At 50.5% G+C, this 19,274-nt stretch overlaps 8 protein-coding genes across 8 annotated transcripts; 2 read left to right on the top strand and 6 right to left on the bottom strand.

Moving 5' to 3' along the window:
- The first annotated feature begins 486 nt into the window (after positions 1 to 486).
- Positions 487 to 2,539, top strand: BJY04DRAFT_136219 (S-adenosyl-L-methionine-dependent methyltransferase). The gene is made up of 5 exons (XM_073708591.1): positions 487 to 902; positions 983 to 1,261; positions 1,371 to 1,421; positions 1,509 to 2,080; positions 2,153 to 2,539. Exons 1-5 carry the CDS (start codon positions 663 to 665, stop codon positions 2,313 to 2,315), a joined length of 1,305 nt encoding a protein of 434 aa, XP_073575400.1. The 5' UTR covers positions 487 to 662; the 3' UTR covers positions 2,316 to 2,539.
- A 362-nt stretch (positions 2,540 to 2,901) lies between these two features.
- BJY04DRAFT_231051 (transferase family protein) lies at positions 2,902 to 4,524 on the top strand (the record flags this gene model as incomplete). The annotated part of the gene is made up of 1 exon (XM_073719429.1): positions 2,902 to 4,524. Exon 1 carries the CDS (start codon positions 2,932 to 2,934, stop codon positions 4,522 to 4,524), a length of 1,593 nt encoding a protein of 530 aa, XP_073575399.1. The 5' UTR covers positions 2,902 to 2,931.
- A 2,896-nt stretch (positions 4,525 to 7,420) lies between these two features.
- On the bottom strand, positions 7,421 to 8,462 carry BJY04DRAFT_214376 (uncharacterized protein; the record flags this gene model as incomplete). Its single annotated transcript, XM_073715201.1, has 3 exons — positions 7,421 to 7,605; positions 7,713 to 8,225; positions 8,315 to 8,462. 3 exons carry the CDS (start codon positions 8,460 to 8,462, stop codon positions 7,421 to 7,423), a joined length of 846 nt encoding a protein of 281 aa, XP_073575398.1.
- Positions 8,463 to 8,800: 338 nt separating this feature from the next.
- BJY04DRAFT_136157 (RmlC-like cupin domain-containing protein) lies at positions 8,801 to 10,830 on the bottom strand. The gene is made up of 4 exons (XM_073708590.1): positions 10,485 to 10,830; positions 10,326 to 10,427; positions 10,123 to 10,266; positions 8,801 to 10,065 (listed from the first exon to the last, which is right to left on the bottom strand). The coding sequence occupies exons 1-4, from the start codon at positions 10,521 to 10,523 to the stop codon at positions 9,139 to 9,141; spliced, it is 1,212 nt and encodes a 403-aa protein (XP_073575397.1). The 5' UTR covers positions 10,524 to 10,830; the 3' UTR covers positions 8,801 to 9,138.
- A 1-nt stretch (position 10,831) lies between these two features.
- On the bottom strand, positions 10,832 to 12,146 carry BJY04DRAFT_136156 (uncharacterized protein). The gene has a single exon (XM_073708589.1). It carries the CDS (start codon positions 11,721 to 11,723, stop codon positions 10,980 to 10,982), a length of 744 nt encoding a protein of 247 aa, XP_073575396.1. The 5' UTR covers positions 11,724 to 12,146; the 3' UTR covers positions 10,832 to 10,979.
- Positions 12,147 to 12,766: 620 nt separating this feature from the next.
- BJY04DRAFT_136153 (putative Patatin family phospholipase) lies at positions 12,767 to 15,435 on the bottom strand. The gene is made up of 3 exons (XM_073708588.1): positions 14,972 to 15,435; positions 14,048 to 14,892; positions 12,767 to 13,997 (listed from the first exon to the last, which is right to left on the bottom strand). Exons 1-3 carry the CDS (start codon positions 15,254 to 15,256, stop codon positions 12,857 to 12,859), a joined length of 2,271 nt encoding a protein of 756 aa, XP_073575395.1. The 5' UTR covers positions 15,257 to 15,435; the 3' UTR covers positions 12,767 to 12,856.
- A 562-nt stretch (positions 15,436 to 15,997) lies between these two features.
- Positions 15,998 to 17,044, bottom strand: BJY04DRAFT_214372 (uncharacterized protein; the record flags this gene model as incomplete). The annotated part of the gene is made up of 2 exons (XM_073715200.1): positions 15,998 to 16,745; positions 16,794 to 17,044. 2 exons carry the CDS (start codon positions 17,042 to 17,044, stop codon positions 15,998 to 16,000), a joined length of 999 nt encoding a protein of 332 aa, XP_073575394.1.
- Positions 17,045 to 17,440: 396 nt separating this feature from the next.
- Positions 17,441 to 19,253, bottom strand: BJY04DRAFT_180007 (ribosome-binding protein NMD3). Its single transcript, XM_073709993.1, has 2 exons — positions 19,133 to 19,253; positions 17,441 to 19,076 (listed from the first exon to the last, which is right to left on the bottom strand). Exons 1-2 carry the CDS (start codon positions 19,192 to 19,194, stop codon positions 17,606 to 17,608), a joined length of 1,533 nt encoding a protein of 510 aa, XP_073575393.1. The 5' UTR covers positions 19,195 to 19,253; the 3' UTR covers positions 17,441 to 17,605.
- Positions 19,254 to 19,274: the final 21 nt, after the last annotated feature.

Genomic DNA, 19,274 nt, shown 5'->3' with positions numbered 1-19,274 from the left:
TTGCTGGTTCAGTTTCGCCTGTGGGTTTCCAGGCGCCATACCCGCCAGTCTATCAGTAATCCCCACCTGCGCCTTCAGCCCAGTTATCTCGAGGTGCATATTTGAGGACCCGAAGCTATTCAGTTACTTTAGATGGGCTGTGGTCAGATGGCTGGCATATGTATGTCAGGAACCATCTGCCATAGCAGGGGTTTAGTCGAAACTATACCTAGGAGTCGAGGAGCATGCTATGAGGATGCAAAACTAAACGCGTACTTCTTATCAAAATCGTCAATTCAACGTACCGTGGCAGCATATTTCTTGCATTGATATCAAAGATATACCTTGACTGGAGCTAGCGTCTCCAGCTGCTCCCTTCTGTTGACTTGAACTGGCGAGGTCTACTCTGCTGGAACAAGTACTCTTTACCGACAGGATTCGACAAGTGGGAAGGTCAAGCTTTGTTCTAGCAGAATCCGCTGTTCTGCATCAATTGGTACTTGGTTGCGTCCAGATAAAATGAACTTACCTTACGTTTCTAACATATCTGCATGCACACACCCATCCCTCCCTTGCTGACTGAAGACCTTGTATCTCCTTCACCCCGCTCAGTCACGGATTGTATGAGCAATCTTTCTTTTCTTCAACTCCCTGTCTAGACACATCCTTGATGACAAGGTCTCATGGATAAACTAACCCTCAAGCAACGTGCTCTACAAATAGCCGACCTAGCAACCTCACTTGCGAATGAGCTAAATGAGACCGACCACCCGGAGCCAACCTTCCAACACGGCCTTCCCACCCCGCTAAGAAGCGACGCACCACCATCAAAAGCAAGCCAGATCTATAAACAATTAGCACAGACAGTTGACGAGCTCAGTGCCCTGCTCACAGACCCAGTCCATCATCTCACCCATGAATTGGTAAGCCTTAGTCCCAACATCATCCGCAACCACTCACCACACTACACCGAGCTAACAACGACTATAAAAAAACCAATTAGAAACTCCCCACAGCCAGCATCCACCCCCTCATCCGCCTCGGGATCGCATCCCACTTTCCTCCTCACGGCTCCTCGGTCCAAGATCTAGCGCAGGACCTAGGGCTAGATGAGTCCCTTGTGCGACGGCTCCTCGCGCACAGCGCAACATACCATGTCTTCTACGAGGAAAGGAAGGATTACTTCGTACATACACCTGCATCGAGACTGTTAGCTGAGAATGACAAGCTGCGCGAGTGGGTTGCCATGGCTGCTGAGGAGACGCTGCCGGCTACATTGAAGGTTAGCTTAGCTCTCTATTGCCCTTACAGTAACATCCTCGACACAAAAGGAAAGCGAGGAGTCCTCGGGCTCCGGAAGCTTATATAACTAAATATGGCTTTGATTCTAGATCGCCCAAGCCCTAAGCCAGTACCCGGATTCACAAGAACCTGATCAATGCGTAAGAGACTGACCACTTACCCGCACCCCCCGCCTCCCATTCTATTTCTCCTCCCCTAACAGATAGACAAAAGCTCATGAAAAGCAGGGCTGGTCAATCGCAAACAACACCGTAAAATCAGCTTTCGAAGCCATGGGCTCCGACCCAACAAAAGAGAAACGCTTTGCACACGCGATGCAATACCGGTCCCAACAACCGGGATTTGCTGCACAGCATCTAGTATCTGCATTTCCTTGGCCTAACGGTGACCCAATCTCCAAATTCACGGTCGTTGATATAGGTGGTGGGCTCGGACACGTTTCGCGTGTTTTGGCAGGGTATGCACCAAATGCAACGTTCATTGTGCAGGATACCGAGAGTGTCGTTGAACGAGGCAAAGCAACGCTTGCTTCAGATACAGAGGTCAAGACAGAAAGTGGAGAGAGAGGTCTTCAAGACCGTGTGCGGTTCCAAGTCCATGATTTCTTCACCGAGCAGCCCGTTCACGGCGCGGACGTCTATCTCTTGAGATTTATCCTGCACGACTGGAGCGATAAGTATGCGGGGATAATACTAAGGGCGCTTATTCCCGCGATGAGGAAGGGATGCAAGGTTGTTTTGAATGAGAGGGTTGTGCCTGGGTGGCATGAGCGGCATTATCTGGAGGAGAGGAGAAGGAGGTGAGATATTCCAGCTCTTTCTGGGAGGAGGTGTCAGGGCAGATGCTGATGGACGAGGACTATAAACATTAGAGACTCAGACATGTACATGCTGGGCTTCCAGAACGGTCGAGAACGAACGGTTGATGATCTCAGCGCGCTATTGAGGAGTGTGGATGAGCGGTTCGAGTTGGCGAAGGTGCACCAGCCTGAAGGGTCGGTTCTTGCTGTTGTTGAGATTACTTGGAGGGCATAGATGGGGAAGTTGACTGATTTCGTTTGTTTAACAATTTTGTTTCTTCAACGTCTCAAATGATGCATTCATCATTTCCGTGATATTCATGTCCTTTTCATCAGAGCTATACTCCCGAAGTCGTCCCCGCTAGCTTCCCAAGAGGTAAAATGAGCTTTCCTAAACTCAACCTCTAATCTATCTTAGACTGTTGTAGCTCATTATTCGTACGAAGTTTCCGCCTCCCCGCTGACCGCATCGACCGTTGCATTGGGGCGTCCTTCCGCATTTCAAGCGCCCGCCTTCGCCTTAACCATGACTCGATTTGCTACCTATCTTTGTGAAAACATGATGTGGATCTATGATACTCCATGAGATAACGAACGCTAGCTGCTTGCAGACCCCAATGATTCAGCGTCGTGGGTTTTGACCTAGCAATAGCACTCGTTTCGATACGAGCGCGCATGACTCATAATGAGTAGACCGTGAACACAGCCCGCAGATTACTTTGAGAAATATACGAAGGTTCCACGTGATCTAAAAGGCCAGAGCTATATACTATATAGTCCTCCAGGCCCATCCCCATAAGATGCAACGATAAGTCCTACATCTGAGAAGAGAAGAATCGACATTCTCACATATGGCGAAAGTCCGCGTCTACCCCTCCCGTCGGCCGACGACACCAGTCTCCACCACACTATCCATCCTCGATGCAACTGTTGCCCGCTTCACCCCGACAGGTGCGATATGGCTCTTCGATAGTCCTCGAGAGCATATTAATGAGGCCGAGCTCCTCGGGAATCTCCAGTCATCTATCGAGGACACCCTCAATTTCTTCCCCCAATGGGCCGGCCAGCTCCACTGGGCTCCCGTTCGGCCAAATGGGTCTCACACAGAGCGCTTCAACAGACCAATGCTCACATATGGCAAGGACACAGATCCAGGAGTCGAATGGGTTGTCGTAAGACACGAATCGCTATCTATAGAATCACTCGCCCCTTCGGCCGATGAGCGAGCGTCAGGATCTGGCATCTGGGTGGGAGATGACTTTGATCAGAAACTGTTCTTGTCGGATACGCCGTTGCCTTTGAATCAGCTAGAAGAACTCGACGGCTATCCGGCGGTGCAGGTGCAGGTCAGTCTCTTCAGTGATGGGGGGTACGGAATCGGCATCAAGGTCGCGCATCCATTAGCCGATGCACAGGCGTTAATGGTCTTCATTCACCTCTGGGCTGAAAACTGCCGGAACGCATTCGGTGCGACGATTGTTAATGGCAATGGCAATGGCGATGGCGATGGCGCCTCATCTTTTGCTGAATCTCCCGTTTTCGATCCTTCCCTATTAGATGCTCACGCAGCGGGAGACATCGACGGCCCTACCGCAGATCCAAAATTAGCAGACGAAGCCCGCCAACTCCCCCTCCACCGCTTCGACTGGTGGAAAACCGACGCACCAGGATACTCTCCATTCCTAATCCCAACAACAGAGAGCTCAAAGCCTCCACCGGAGGACCTCCGCTCATCTCAAATCTCCCCATCTACCGAACCCCCTTGGCTGACCTGGGATTTCTCCCGGCCCGTAAGCTACACGCAGCTGCATTTTCCCGCCTCGAGAATTGCCCAGCTGAAGCAGGAAGCTGTCGCCGAGGGCGGCTGCCCGGGAATATCACGATTAGACGCCCTCCTAGCCCACCTCTGGGCCCTCATCAATCGAGCCCGCGGCCACGGCACCTCCCCTGAGGACGTCTATATGAATATCACCCTCGGCGCCCGGCAACGGGTCTCGCCGCCCCTCCCGGAGGCCTTCATCGGCTCGCCGCTTTTCTTGACGCATATCCGGCAACCTGGTTCTTCGGCCTGCACGTCTAGTATTGGTCGCACGGCATTGCAAATCAGGCAGACGATGCAGCAGTTTACGCCGGGGAAAATTGGTGCGATGCTACATGATGCTGCGCATGAGGTCTCGCCGCAACGGCTCTGGCAGGGGTTTTTGGGGAGCCAGCATACGCTTGTGACTTCTTGGTTGCGGCTGAGGATTTATGATGTGGATTTTGTGGGTGGGGAGAAGGGGAAGAGCGGGAAGGCGAGGTATGTGCATGCTGTTATGCCGAAGATGGATGGGTGCTTGCAGGTTATGGATACGGGGGTTGAGGATGGGGGGATTGATGTTGCGCTTTATTTGGATAGCGAGGTGATGGGGAGGTTGGTGGGGGATGTTGGGGAGACGTTGTGATATGCATTTATGGTCCAGAGGGCCTATGATGGAATATGTATATAGACATAGATATAGAGATATAGAGAGGTGGCCTAGAAACAAACTATGAGCGGTTATGGGATTCCATTGAGTACTATGTAATGAGAACTGTAGACCGGCTAAGCTTCTACTTACATACATTGCACAATTGGATTTCCTTCGCTCCGCTCTGTGCCCCAGTAAGATAGTCCTGCTATTCTCGGGGGGCGGCTCTGGTCGATTGCTGCACGCTGTCTTGTGTTGCCTTTCATACTCTAAAGCCAGACGCGTTGTTCACAACAGGACTTATAGCAAGAACTCCGTGACTCTTCCGCTCACCAAGTGTTTTGTCCTCGTGGTGAAGTGGTATTTAGCACCCAGTCGTTGCATTGCCCATTGATGCTTCACTTCCAGAGTGTAGCAAGCGGCTCGAGCAGAGGACTGTCGGTATCGGTTGTCTCAGCTCAACGTGGACATCGCTCATCGAAAGTCAGAGATTCGTCGAGATTTGTTCGTTGTGAATACTCGCAAGCTCAAGAAGCTGCAGATATACTTGTACGAGATTGTGACAGAAATGCCCGACTGGCTCCATGATTTCAGAGCGAGGACGAAGACGGAGATGGAGCTTGGAAAAATAGAGCTCAAAACTCTCCTGTTGGCTGGATGCTTGGTAGTGTCATCGTGGTACTTCGGACCTACGAATGATACTGTTAGCAGAAGTTCAAGCGTGAGGAGGGATAAAAGTGTGACTGACCATGAGCTATGAGAATAACACCAATGCGAGCTGTTCCGGGCATCATTGTATAACCCATCAAGACGACCATCATCCTCGAGTGAGGATTGTGTCCGTGATCAGTATAGATGGAACAATTCTACCCATCGTGCAATGCATTGGAAGTGTTTCCGACTGCTGACTCGCACGCTCTCGGATTCTAAGCTTGGTTACTAGAACCTCAGTGTCAAACTTAACTGCGTGCTTCCGAGTCTGCGGAACATGCCCGAGGACCAACCGTAACGTCGAGTTCAATAGACCGTAGCGGCATCAGTATCTCACCCAGAGATCCCAATATCTTTTTCTGTTAGCGTTGCACGTCCGTAAATGGCGGGGGAACTTACTCTTGCAATAGCCCGGTCGGCTGGCTACAATGAGGAGTAGCGGTCGTACCGTTGGGCTCGTTCCTCATGTCTCTATGGATTCCCGAGTAAGCGAGAACAGCGCTCAAATCTATCTCGACCCAGTGCCACTGAAGGCCCAGGAAAAGAAGGAGGTGCTTGTGTTGAACCTAGTCGTACGCCGGTGCGGCAAACTGTGGTGACGTCCATTTCGCGATGGCGATGAAAAAGCAAAGGTGGCGTGCCTTACGAACGCCGATGTAAGAGAAAGTAGGTATCTCGACTCAGTGCTACTTAAGGCCTAGGAGAAGAGACAGAAGCTTGTGTGGGACCAAATGAATAAAAAGAGAAGCTCAATCCGAGGAGCCCGTATCTTCAAGAGACCCAGGCACAGGAAAGGGAAACAAATTGGAAGCCCTTTTGGTGTCCCACAAAAAAGAGGTAACACAGGCTAAAGCTTTGAAAAGATTTTGATACGCCCGTCGCCGCTGGGCTTGTTCGAAGAGGATCACAAAAAAAAACCCCTTCGAATATTCGCAGCAAAGTAATCTCCTAAAAGACCACTCGCTCCCAAGTCATCGGAAGAGACAAGCAAGGCTCTTACGAGCAATGCTAGATGAAAGGGGAAAGCAAAAGATGGATGGAGTTGCAGCCCTCGCTCAGAGGGAACGACAAAAGTAAACAAAGATTCGCAGCAAAACAGTTCCCTAGGAGACCGCCCGCAACTAAATCATTGGAAGAAACAAGCATGGCTCTTGCGAACAATGCTAGAGGGAAAAAGGAAAGGAGAGTGCCAGCCCTAAAATAAGGGTTGACAAAAAGTGAAGCAAAGGATGATGGTGCAGGCTGCAGTCCTCCCAACAGAGATGACCACGAAAAAGAAACAAAGCTCTGCAGCAAGACAGTCCCCTGAGAGACTACTCGCTAACCAATCATCCGAAGAAACATCGAACGATGCTGGTAGAAGGGTTGGGCTGTGGCAAACTATGCCGACAGGAAGGAAGGGACAATGAACTCATCAGGCAAGGCTCAAGCGATCGATGCCTGAGGGAAAAGCTTGGTTGGGTAGTGAACTACTGCGGACAGTAAGGCTCAGGGTTTTGGTAAGGCTCAATAGAGCGGTCCCGATGAATTTGAATGGTATCATGGACGGGGTCGATAAAGCTCCAATAAGTGATGGTGAACGAAGGGCCTAGATGGGGACCGTCAACCGGGATAAGTCTATAGATCAGCTTATCCCGGTTGACGAAACGAGATTCAGTAGATGAGGTTCAGTGGACAGAGGGGTGAGGTGTTGTTGAAGAGGAGAAGTGGTGGAGAGGAAAGAAGGTGAAAGATGAGTGAGTGTTGTGTGTTTCCTGCTGACTCCAGGGCTGTACGGTTAACACCCTAATGTGCTCACTGAGAGACAGAGAGGGTTCAGAATCGAATTCATTATCATTAATCCCTAATCTCATACCCTATTTTCAGATGAAGAAGAGAAGAGAAGGATATTGCAAGGGTCACATATGTACCCCTACCATTGAAAGAAAAGCCTTTGGGATATAGTACGGGAAACAAAACGCCAAACACCTATAAGCCCATGCTCCAGACGCCAATACGCTTAAAGAAATATAGATCGCTTCTCTCAGACGGCCTTCCCAGAGTAGTGTTGGTCTCAGCATCGTTCTCTAAGCAGACAGGGTGATATAGTCCCCTGGTTCGTCAAAGATTCGTGATAAGCCGGGTCAGCACAGGTCGTGGCCGACGAGGTCCTCTTCGGCCTTCGGCTGTTGGATCCGAATCAGATCGTGATCCCCTCGAAGAAGTATTGCCCGATTGTGATGTGGTCGTAGTGGTTGTCGACGTCGTCCTCGACGATGATAGCGGAAAGTTCCTGCCAGGCCCAGACGCCGCCGGCGCAGGCTGATACTGCGGGTATTGTACTTGCTGCTGCTGCTGCTGCTGATACCATGCCGAAAGCTCGGGCTGGGGTACACTCAAGCTATGAGCATGGGTTTGAGTCTGCGAATTTGACCCATTGTGACCATGCAGAAAACCCGAGATCGACAGCCCTCTTGTAATTGTATTTCTACTTCCACTTCCACTTCCACTCCCGGTGACAGTACTCGAACTCGACCGTGGAAACTCGAACGATGACGAAAACCTCGTGCTGATCTGCGAGTACCTCGACGGATCATATCTCGGATGCAAGGTCTGGTATGCCGGTGGTGGCGCCTCGGGACTCGGTCCCTGTCCTTGCCCCTGACCCTGACCCTGTGTCATAGTACCAGTACCAGGTGTTGAAGTCGACATAGCCAAAGTCGTCGAAGCAGGCGCCGACATCCCTCTCGCCCTAGACCCCGGTTTATGACCATCCACCGACGGTCGAATATTACCCGGCGGGTATGGATACATAGTTGTGGTAGTCGTAGACGTCGCCGGTGGAGAAGCCATCATATTCGCGTAATCCTCCGGGGTAACAGACCGGGATTGCTGTTTCGAGGAGTACCCCGTCGCGAGCTGGTAGTCAATCAGCCGTTCCTCGCATTTTCGGATGCGGTCCCATTTGCGCTTCTTGACGAAGAAGAAGATTATTGCTGCTGTGACTGTTGTAGCGAAATAGTGTTAGTAGGCGCCAAGGACTATATTATACCTTGTGAGGTATAGAACGGGGAATAGAAGGCGAGAGACGCACTGGCAATGGCAGCAACACCACCCACCACAGTACCGATGATGATCTGCGTTGTCTTGTTCTTGCTGGAGTCCTGGTCGTCGGGTTGGTCTGGGTTCTCAGGAGGGATGTAGCCCGATATCTGGCGCGCGAGGAGGAAGGGGATCAACATGTCGAACAATATAGCCAGAGGACATAGGTAGAGCAGGGAGTAGGTATCGAGAGAGACAAGTAGAGGAGACCAAGACCAGACCACAGACAGACCCCAGCAGTGAAGCGGCTCTCCTGCTGGACAGTAAGTATCAGAAAAGTCCCAACTGCCGCATCCCCGCCTTATGAAGACCCTTCATCGACTTAGCTACCCGCCATGGCTGGCTAGCTCTCAAGCATGGAGATCAATCAATTGGAGACACCTATTTTAATCGCCGAGTTTAAAATCTGAAACGAAGCTAAATGCCCAAAAATAGGGGCCGATTCGAGAGCTAAGTCGCATGGTCGTTGCTTTTTTTGGGCTTGACAGTGTAATCCATTGGCTGTCGTTGCTTCTTAGCGATTCCGCGCTAGGGAGAGCAAGCGCCTGGATTGCGAGCTTTGCAGCTTGGGGAGGGGAACGAGGGCGCTAAGTGGACGAAGGAATGGCTCGTGCAGGACAGGGGCTTAAAATAGGTAAAATAGGTTGGAGTTGGAGTAAATTAGCTGTCAATTGTTTTGGCGCTGTTGGTTTTGCGAAGGTTGCGAGATTTGGGTTTTAGTGCAATTTATATGATACTTTGCTTGCTAATGGTCGATACTATATCCGTAAACTTCGTTGCTAGTAGTTACATCTGTTGGCAATGAGTGTTGGAAGGTCACTCGGCGTATGGCCTGTACACCTCAACCCCCGTCTGTGTAAGGAACTCAAGAGGCACGCCATCTGCGATGAAAAAGACCGCTCCCTCGTGGAGATCAATCTTCTTCTCTCCAACGACCACCAGCTCTCCGCTGCCCTTGGTCACAACCAGTATGCTTGGTCCTCGGATCGGCTTGTGTCTCTCCTCCTCGCCGGCCTCAAGTCTTGTCGCCAGGACATTGAATTCGGAGAACGGAGGCGCGTACTCGACTGTCTTGCCATTCTCGCTCTTGTCGGTGCTCTTGCTCCCTAGTGATGCTTCACCGTGGTTGTGCGGTTTGAATGATAGTGCTTTTGCAAATAGGTCAATGCTATTCCTGTCGGCGCGTGGGCAGAAGCCCGTTGCTAGCACGTTGTCCGACCGTGCCATACATTCGAGGATATCACCGTTCAAATACGCGTGGATACTATCAGCAGGGACACAGACAGCTTCGCCGGGCTGGAGAACCATATAGTTCATCAGCAGAACGGCGACCAGCGTACCGTTATCCGACTCCGAGTACTGCTTGCTCAGTCGTTCAAGCAGTCCAGGCACGTTCTCTTGATGTCCAAATGCGGCTGCTGGGAGGGCGATCAGTTGCTTGACCGTCTCGGAAACCACACCGGGCTCGAGTTTCAACAGATTCTTGCAGATCTCACGGAGCAGCTCGTCGTCAAAGTTGGTATGAGGAGGTACAAATTGTTCCAGCGGTTGGAGCTTCACTAACGCCTCAATATCCTTGAGCGGCTTGAAGCCGGCAAAAAGCTCAAACTCCGACAACGCCACCGCGATCTCAGGCTTATGGTTGGCATCGCCAAAGCTATCAGGGTCCTTGAGGTTAAGCTGTTCTGCAAGGCGCTTGTCGGGATGGACTTGGAGTGGGAGAGCCTTGTCGAATGACAGAACCTGTCCTCATCATTAACACCAGTCTAGATATATATAAACTCGACGACTCAAACTCACCTTGGGCAAGAAAGGCAGAGTGCGCCCAAATCGAGCCGTGACAGACTTGCCGAGGAGCTCTGGGTTTCTCTTCAGATAGTGCTCAAGCGTTTCTCCTGTACAGAGGAGTCGTGACGGAACGGTAGGGTATGTGCCCATCCACATCTATAGCAATTAGTATAAGCCACGACGACACATCGACGCTCCCCCAACTCACGGCCTACCTCGGAGTAATGCTCGCCATCCTTAACTGCCGATGAGCCAGGCGTCTGCGACCATAGCTGTCCGGCAAGAGAATCCTTCCCAACCTTTCCCCATGGATCGTGCTAACACACAATCAGCAATTGAGGTAGTGAAGTTAATTCGTAGGAAAAGAAGCTCACCTTGACACCGCACTTGAGCTGAACAACGTGTTCTAACATAGTGAACAGAAAATGTGAATGTGATTCTAGGTAGATGTTCCAAGTCGATTGCGGAGACTAGATACAGGAGGTGTCGGCTTTTGTATCAATTTGAGCTTCGAGTCAAGCAACTCCTGTCGTCATGAAATCCTGCGAACAGAGGCGAGACCGTGCAATCGCTCCACTTCCATGATTTTCTTCTCAGGGAATACTCCAAAAGAAAGACCCGGTTGTGGTCGGAATCTCTGCCACAGTGCCACCCTTGCTGGGGGTGCATTGCGGGCGCGTCAGGTTGACGTCAGAGATAGTATGAGCGACAACAGCGGGACAATCTTCACCACGGAGACTTTTAAACATTCAGATTCATAAGCAAAGCGATCTTTAATTTGGTAATCAGGTACAATGGACATCATAACCGCCCGCTAAGTAACAAACATTATAGTAAAATGGTGTAGACATTAGATTAGAGCAAAACGTTTATCCATAGATCTCATCGGCATCAGGAACCATGACCGTTGTCAACCGTCGCGCCGCGCGACTCCGTCTTTTCTCCGCGGCCGAAGTATAAATGTCTGATTCGCTGGTTGTATATCCTCCCCATGGGGCTCCCCCAAGGTTCCTCTCATACTCCTCATCCAAGTCGTTATATAGATCGCGGCCCCGTCTATCCAGTCGATCCTCGTCGTCTAGTGTGTGGGTATAGTGGGCCCGCGACCGGGAGGGTTCCTCCATGTATCTTTCTCCCCTCGTGCTTGGAATATAATGGTATTGGTATCGCGAGACAGGCCTGCTTTGGGAAGCGGCTGTTTCAGCAACGACGGTGGGATAGTCTTGTCGGGTTATGGGCTTGTATATGAAGTCGGCGCGGCCACCTCCGATGCCAGCTCCGGCTTCTGTATGTGTGCGGTAATCGGTAGGCTTATGTTCGGGGGTGGAAGGAGAAGTAGGATTGCTGGCTCGGCTTTTTAGTCGCAGCGAGAGGCGGCGTGGGTTGAGGGTCTTCATTGTGAATGAGTCGCGGCGGGATGAAGTGCTTGAGGTTGAGCTGGTGCTTGAGCCTGTGAGGGGGATGATGTCGTCGTCTTCGCAGGAAGGAGTAATTCTTGATGACTTGTAGGCTGTTCGGATGTCTTTTGGGATTGGAATGGAGATGTCGCCTCCAGTTCGTTGATTGTATAGAGGCTTGGTCTGGTTTGGCTTGCGGAAGCGGCTGAAAGACATAGTATAGATAGGATGGTGGGTAGGTAGGTAGGCGCGGTGAGGAGAAAGCCTTGGTGGAAGACAACAAAGAGTCAACAATGACAAAGTCAGGAAGCCTTCAGACTTTAAGGTATGATGCTCAGAGATGACAGTGGAAGCCAAGCTGTTTGATCGACCTGATACAGTCCGGGTGGGGAGGGGAAAGATATACCCCTAAGCTTCCCCCGCTTGCCGCAAAACAGGCGGTTTCTAATTTTGAAGCACCCTGGTCTCTGCGTTTCATGGTGAGATGGCTGCATGAAGACCCTGGCAAGTGCTCAAGCTAAGATGGCCCGAAATCCGGCAACGCTGTTTGACTCTCCAGTATGAGGGTGGAAAGCGAGGATTAGCCGCCGTGCTAAGACTGAGCGTTCGGGGTCGTGCATTAGTGCCGGTCGATCCCCTGTTATTTCCATTAATAGATGATATTAGGGACAGAAATTGTGCTAATTAACCCTGCATATGCAGGCTAATTTACAATTATAGAAGCACGCTATCACCGCTCTGGAGTAGGGCATCTCGTCACATACATTATCACACTGCAGTCGGAGACCACCTGGCACCAGCTCAATGTGCTATAATTAGTCTAAAATCAATATCAATTAACCAGATTAACAGCAGGAGCCGGTGGTCCAGATGCTAAATTTACCGTGTTTGCTATCGTACTGCGTCACGCGAAGCACCCGAATCACTCTAGCCATTCCAAATCTACTGGTGTATGTATGTAGTAATAGTCTATGCGACAGGGACCCTTCCCCGCGCTCAGAGACGCGTAATCCATCATGATTATCCAATAACGCCGCCATGCAAGCTCCCCGCGAAATGAGCGCCGAAGAAAGACCAATGTGAGGATGCAAATGCATAACAAAAGCGGCCAGTGCCTGGTTGAAACGCCAACTGTCCCGACCTCGAAGATCAATTTCAAAAGCAACCATAAATCATGTAACATGCATCATCAGTCGTGTCAAAAATGCGTAAGCGCCGGTAGCTCTCTTCATAAGATGCTTGGTATCCGGTAACAGCGCCGATCATGGAGTAACTCCACCTGTCAGAATTTTGGCAGAAAAACAACCTCATACGTTTCGCGTCGCGAGTTGAACAGCTGGCGCACAAGATCACCGTTTTTGCGCTGAAGGTGTCATCATGAGCGATAGACGGGGTGGGGACATCGACCGAGACGGTAAGGTATGTCGCCTAGCAGACGTCGACAACGTTCCAGGAAGAGGGGTAAATCCAGAATTTGCAGCCAGAGGCATAGGAGACGATGCCGACGATGACGAAGAAGACTGTTTTGAAAGCTCAATGCTGCATTCTGGGTCGGGTGAGAAATAGTTTCGTTCACGAGGATACGATCCGAAAGAGGGCGCTTCCGTCTCATGTTCGCTGCTAGTGACAAGCTCCAGGCTTTTAGGCTCAATCCCAGCATGGTTAATCCAAGCCCAGTCCATGTCCTGGTCCGCTCTCGAATATACTGACTCGAAGCTATGAGAATAAGACCTTCCCACTTGCTCTATGCTCGGGCGACTTGCTCTGCTTCCGCCCTGATTTCTGCGTTCGATTTCATGATTATAAGAGCTTCGTCGCTTTCGTCCACGATCAGCACTGCCGTCATTAGAGTGCTGGAAAATGGCGTCCGACATGAAAGTGGCTTGACTGTGAGTCAGAGCGACTCGCACGCGCATTCTTTGTATGGCCGAGTCTAATGCAAGTTCGATAGCGCAATGATTGCGGACGCGTGCGAGCTTCGGCCATGTTGCTCGCTCTCCGCAAAGACATGCTTTGAGCATGAAGTCGGTCGTCGGATTCTTCAGCAATCGAGGGAAGTGCGCATACAGAATCTCAGGGTAGATATTAATGTCTCCTGAATATTTCTGGTTCATGATTGAAATAGATTTGGTGAATGAGTTCGGAAAGACCCCGAGCTCGGTCAATACTGCCATTCGATGCATGATTTCGTCTTTCGCAAGGTGCGAAACGGTATGGAAGAGACGCGACGCCGTTGATGTCGGTACAGCCACGCTCTTCGGTTCGTCATCCTTTGGAAGAAATGGTACAATATGTGGGTTCACCTGAGATACGATAAAATGATTGACGTTGAACATCTCCGATAGTCGATTCATCGGCAAGTCGCCATCGACGGAGCCGTCAATATACTGCTTGTGAAGATCGTTCCAAGGTACAGGCTCGCCTGTCAGTGGATCCTTCGCCATGAGCGTGAACGGAGAGAAGACTACCGGGACTGAACAAGAAACAGCACTAGTCGTCATTAGCAGGGCTCCAATAAGGTAAAACGGGCGAGGACTTACACAGCAGACCAGATTAGAACGTTAGGAGCAGTAATATAGTTCAGAAGCTTCGGCAGTTCATACACCCCGGCACTGGAGACGCAAATATTGAGGATCCTCCGAGTGCGATTGTATGCTTCCTGGAAGGTGATGTCCCCTAACCAGTTTCTCATCACCTTCGCCAGATGTGTGATATCCAAAAACGCCCCGTGTTTGAGGAACCTCGCGGTTTTCTGGAATATATTCTCTTCGTGGTCTTCCTCGTCGAACACTGAGAAGTCACCGTAGGGGAAGGAAGCCAAAAGTGCCGGAAGTTCATCCTCTGTACGGGTGCAAAATACTGCACAGACGATGCTGCCGGCAGAGGCACCCGAGATGATGCGCGGCAGAAGTTTCGACATCCAAAGCGATTTCAAAACACCAATATGGTTCATTCCAAACGTAGCTCCACCTGAGAACAAAAGCGCGCTTCGTCCAAAAGCCTGTCTCGCAGCTAGGAGCTGGTCAAGTATATATCTCGATTCGGCCGCGTCGCACCGGTTGCCGCCAGACACCTCTACTAATGATGATATCGTCTCAACCGCGGTCGTTATATATCTATCAATCAGAACCTTGGTGCCAAAATGTGTATGTTTGTAGAGAGACGCGTTGCTCATGCCTCCCAAATCACGGCTGAGCGACGTCCGGATCAGATATAGCATGCGACTGACATCGCAACTCAAACGCGCGGCTTCTAGCTGCTCGAGCCGCTCCTGCACAAGACGCGGGTTGTACTCGTCGCATTCGAAAGTTTCTTTCCAAGAGTTGTTGTCTTCAAGTTTGTCGAGTTCGCAAGCGCATTCCTTCCATTCTTCGGGGGACACGGCCTAACAAGGCAGTTATGTTAGCAATCTGTCGAAGCCGGAGAAAGCAGTGTAACTCTCGGCAGCCGACAATGAAACTCACATTGCGCATGCGCAGGTACAAGACCTGCTTCCGATCCTCTGCCTCTGACTGCAGCTCCTCTGCAAACTTTTGTTCCTTCGAGACAACATCTCCGGCATTCCAAACACTCCCTGCCCAGGTGATGGAACCTCTCACAACAGAGGTCAGCGAAGGTACCGGACTGAGATTCAGTCGCGGTCGGAAGCCGCTTCGAGTGGAATCGAGAGGCGATCCATGACCGGCGTGGGGTTTGCCTTTTCCATGCCATGTTGGAATTATTAGTGGGGTCTCAGGGAGCGGCGACATGACAGTTTTAAGCGCGGCAGCCGGATATCCATTCGGCGGGAGGCAATGGTATGGCCGGGTAATGAGAAATATGAAGGATAAGAGGAGAGGAAAAAATCACAAAAGAAAAGAGAAATACAGGAGCATGAGAACTCGCGATCGCGACGGAAGAACTGGGGTGAGACACGGACAATTGGGGAAGGCTGAGAAAATCTGGGGGGTGCCGACGTCAAACCCCGGAGAACAGTCACGAGCGCCGGTGATCAGCCTCGTGCGCGCAATTTGCAGGTTGAGGTTGCCACGAGTCTTTGCCATGGTTCTGAGGAAGAGAACTCCTCTGAACTTTACTGGCAGTCCAAAGTCATTACCGTCCTCAGAATATGGTCTGCTTCTCCACATCTACTATGTCAAAATGCTATCATTTCTATGACTTTATACCCGTACTCCGTAGTTTAGCCAGTATACTTCCTGAAAGTGCTGATGGATACTGCCCGCCACCCACAAAGTCAGTCACCCATCAATCAGCGTCGCACCTCCTGTGTGGAATCTTCAAGATGCGGTGACAATGGATGGCTAGGTTAATTAATTAAACAGTACATAAAAGATATATATATGAGCATCAAACCAAGAGTCAGCTTGGTCATCAGGCATGCGGGTAAGATAACTAGGCGATCTCACATGCTGAAAGTTATGGTGATGTACTCATGTGGCCCATTTCAGCCCATCGATAGGCACCACCTGAGAGTTGGAGTAGTACTAATTCTAAGGTCCTTGACGCAACCACTGCCGTAACGAATGTCTAGCTTCTTGCTCAACTCCAGCTCCCCCCCAGAAATGTCCCGCACCATCAATCTCCGTCGAGACAAATTGACTCTGGGGCGCATCGCTAAGCTCGTCTGACCATTTGCGCAGCTTGCTTATAGAGGTGAATGTGTCTTCATCTCCATAGATTGCCAGGGTCCGGTGTGCACGGAGCTGATCCGCTGGTTTCGGGCAAGGGATTTTTCTCCGTTGCCCCGACGCTTCAGTGTCCACTTCTAGCGATAAGTCCAGAAATAGAGTCAAGAATAGGTTGATTGGGGGAAGCAGAGGAGAGACCAGAAGATATGAAATTGTCATGTCGGGCGATCGTAGCAGATCTTTCAGATCCAGGCCAGCACTAGGTGCCTCCAAATCCTGTAATGTCGATTGTGAGATCTCAGCTTTGGAGGCATCGCATGTGCTCCGTGCAACGAGTGATAGTTCATAGGCTGGCGTTCCTTGGGCACCGTTAATGCAGATATCCGCGACCTCATCACTTGTTGGGAGATGCGAAGCAACTAGCGACCCATACGAGTAACCACCAAGAACAAGGTGGATGCCCCCATTGTTACTCTGTTCTTCCGACCGGGCGCGAAGATTCGATTTCAGGTAATGCAAGTAGAGCATCATGAATCCATAGAAAGAGACATAATCCGCCAACTCGGGCTTCGCTGTCCAGCTAGTCCGGCCTTCCGAATCACCAGCACCACTATCACATCGTCAGCAGCAGTCGAAGAAGACTGTGAACAGTATATACCGAAAGTTGAAGGTACCAACCACATAGCCAGCATCAAGGAGCTCTCCTCCTATAAAGCTCACCACTGGGTCGTCATAGCATCCGCCGAGCGAAGCATAGGGATGCGCGACAATAGCACCTCGTACGCGCCATGGAGTTGTGGCTGAGCCAGTCAGCTGTTGTGGGAGGTAAATTCGGCAGGCCAGCTGTAACCCATCGTATATGGACGGGATGGTGAAAGAGTGTGTAGGAGAGGAAAGATACTTCGGCATTTCCTACTCGAGGTTGTCTTCGGATAAGGTCGACGAAGAAGCGGGGTTGCCCAAATCTTCGTGTATAGAAGATAAAGCAGCCACAATTAATGATTATATCACTTGCACCTGGATGAGAGTTGATCTGCAAGGTACTTGCTGGCTGTAAGAGTACTTGATATGTTGGAGGTGTTGGTGGTGTGATGGTTGGTCAGTTGTTCTTGGTTGATCGTCTCGTCCGCTCAGCAGGTCAATCTAGCAAAATCCTTGCCATGGAAGACAACTGGAGAAAAATCTAAGGTCTTCACGTATTTATTCGAGAATCCTCCCCGTAAAAGCCTAAGCCACGGCGTCCGATTAATTTCTCGAGGTCGGTTTGAGCAGACGTATCATCAGTAAGAGTCCATTATATATTTATCGCACTTGTTGGGCCCGCGGAATGCGCTAGTTATATATAAACCCTACTCTCTGGAAACAGCCCTACTCTACTCTATTAAGGTAACACCGAGAGCTACGTTGTATACAAGCCTGACTCAATAGAATGATGTGGCTGAAAGTGCCATCGTCAATTTATAAAGCAATCTAATCCTGCATGTTGTCGTTAATTCCGAGGTCGTCAAAGTCGTCCAGTAGCTCGTCCATGTTGATTTTGGGTACTTCTTCTCCATCCGCGTCCATATCGGTGTCCGCTACACTCATCGTGTCGTCCTGCTTCTTGTTCTTATACAACGCCAATGTGGCCCGTAGCTCCTGATCCTCTTCAACATCACGCAAGAACATCTCAAAGTCATTCTCCGTCTGGTCCTTGGGATTTGGTAGTAGGTAAGGATCGTGTTCTGTGGCCATGCGCTTGAGTTTCCAGTTACGCTTGGCGTGCTTTCTGCGTCTCGGGTAGAACTTCTTGACGAGGACGACGTCCGGAATTGTGGAGTTGTAGGTTCTGGAAGCCTCGATCTCGTCAAATTCGGCGTTGTTGTAGTTGGAGCCCGTCAGCATGTAGCCGAGCACTGAGTCACCAGGGTGTATAATACTACCGAGGTGAGTCCGCGTGAAGAACTGTTTATCGCCGCTGAAATCGGACGCTCGGGCGACAGTTACATCAGAAAGGAACCATTTGCCCCTGGAGTGCCCTGTTGGTTCAACATCGAGAACGATGAACTCGACAAGATCCTTAGCTTCTGTTAGAGACGTGAAGGGAGCTCGCCAGTATATCCGGGAGTTGAGATCGGCGGTCTGAAGGGTGTTTGGGTCGAGGAAACTAATCGATGTACCGATTCGTGTGCAAAGCAGGAGAGGCGAAATATTCCCAAGTTGCTTTGCGAGTTTTATTGGGAGAGCGACCAAATCGTCCTTGCAGACAGGCACAATCTTGGCGGAGTATGTGAATTTGTACGATTTTGTCGATGTATGAATGTCTTCGGAGATGATCTCTTGTGACTTCGTGACCTCGACCGGGACTGCAGAATGAAGGAAATCGATGAAAGCTTCTGCTTGATTCCTTTGAGCAAAGAAAAAGTCGATTCCGTGCTTGGCCTCCTTGATGTTGATAGTATTCTGGTGTGCCTTGTGCTTGAGAATAAGCTGTTCGAGGTAAAGGAAAGTTCGCTTGTGAAGAACCTGCTGTCGAACTTGAACGGCAGCTCGCCATGTGTTGGGGGTATATGACTTTGCGCACTCCGGGCATTGCTGGTACATCACGATATATACGACCTCGAAAGTTTGTTGCAGGATAACGCCCTCGGACACCGAGTCTTGAATTGTGAGCTTGACCTTGACTCTTCGCGAATGTGGCTCAGTCCAGATAAATCCCGCATCGATAACGCGAATCTTGTTGAGTCCCTTCAACTTCTTCAGGCACAGCGCCAACAACTCTCGTGACTCGAGAGCCGCCACCTGCCAGGATTGCGGAGGTAGAAGCCATCGTTCGCAGTCGCGACAAAAGTTCAAGACTGCTTCTCTTTGAATGCCTTGCGAGATATCGACCTGAAGCCTCATGCAGTCACTGCATATCGTGGATCCGACGAGAGGGGCACCGCAGTTGTAGCAGAGGGTTCTAAAAAGCGGTCTTGATTAGTATGAGGCTGGTAGATGGCGGAAAAGATAGCATACGTCGCGATTTCACCCGTAGCGGGGTCATGAGGTGCCATCGGCACCGGGGTATCAATATCCATTTTGAGATAATTATTGTCGTTCTTGGTTTTTGTTTGATTTGAGCGAGGGGCTACCTCTAGTTTTGGGATAGAAAAAAAAG

The sequence above is a fragment of the Aspergillus karnatakaensis genome, assembly GCF_047715665.1.
Source record: "Aspergillus karnatakaensis strain CBS 102800 unplaced genomic scaffold BJY04scaffold_6, whole genome shotgun sequence".
Taxonomy (NCBI): Eukaryota; Fungi; Ascomycota; class Eurotiomycetes; order Eurotiales; family Aspergillaceae; genus Aspergillus; species Aspergillus karnatakaensis.
The sequence above is the reverse complement of the archived record's forward strand: the minus strand, read 5'-3'. Positions and strand labels throughout refer to the sequence as shown.

Bases quoted from the DNA above. Each gene is read 5' to 3' on its own strand.
- BJY04DRAFT_136156 (XM_073708589.1), bottom strand. From the start codon at position 11,723: ATGTCTTTCAGCCGCTTCCGCAAGCCAAACCAGACCAAGCCTCTATAC.
- BJY04DRAFT_136153 (XM_073708588.1), bottom strand. From the start codon at position 15,256: ATGTCGCCGCTCCCTGAGACCCCACTAATAATTCCAACATGGCATGGA. The intron at 14,893-14,971 runs GTGAGTTTCATT...CTGCCTTGTTAG, and splicing joins TGTACCTGCGCATGCGCAAT to GCCGTGTCCCCCGAAGAATG. The intron at 13,998-14,047 runs GTAAGTCCTCGC...AATGACGACTAG, and splicing joins GTTCTAATCTGGTCTGCTGT to TGCTGTTTCTTGTTCAGTCC.
- BJY04DRAFT_180007 (XM_073709993.1), bottom strand. From the start codon at position 19,194: ATGGATATTGATACCCCGGTGCCGATGGCACCTCATGACCCCGCTACG. The intron at 19,077-19,132 runs GTATGCTATCTT...ACCGCTTTTTAG, and splicing joins GCTACGGGTGAAATCGCGAC to AACCCTCTGCTACAACTGCG.
- BJY04DRAFT_136219 (XM_073708591.1), top strand. From the start codon at position 663: ATGGATAAACTAACCCTCAAGCAACGTGCTCTACAAATAGCCGACCTA. The intron at 903-982 runs GTAAGCCTTAGT...AAAACCAATTAG, and splicing joins ATCATCTCACCCATGAATTG to AAACTCCCCACAGCCAGCAT. The intron at 1,262-1,370 runs GTTAGCTTAGCT...CTTTGATTCTAG, and splicing joins CGCTGCCGGCTACATTGAAG to ATCGCCCAAGCCCTAAGCCA.
- BJY04DRAFT_136157 (XM_073708590.1), bottom strand. From the start codon at position 10,523: ATGTTAGAACACGTTGTTCAGCTCAAGTGCGGTGTCAAG. The intron at 10,267-10,325 runs GTAGGCCGTGAG...TAATTGCTATAG, and splicing joins ATGGCGAGCATTACTCCGAG to ATGTGGATGGGCACATACCC. The intron at 10,066-10,122 runs GTGAGTTTGAGT...TGATGAGGACAG, and splicing joins CTCTGCCTTTCTTGCCCAAG to GTTCTGTCATTCGACAAGGC.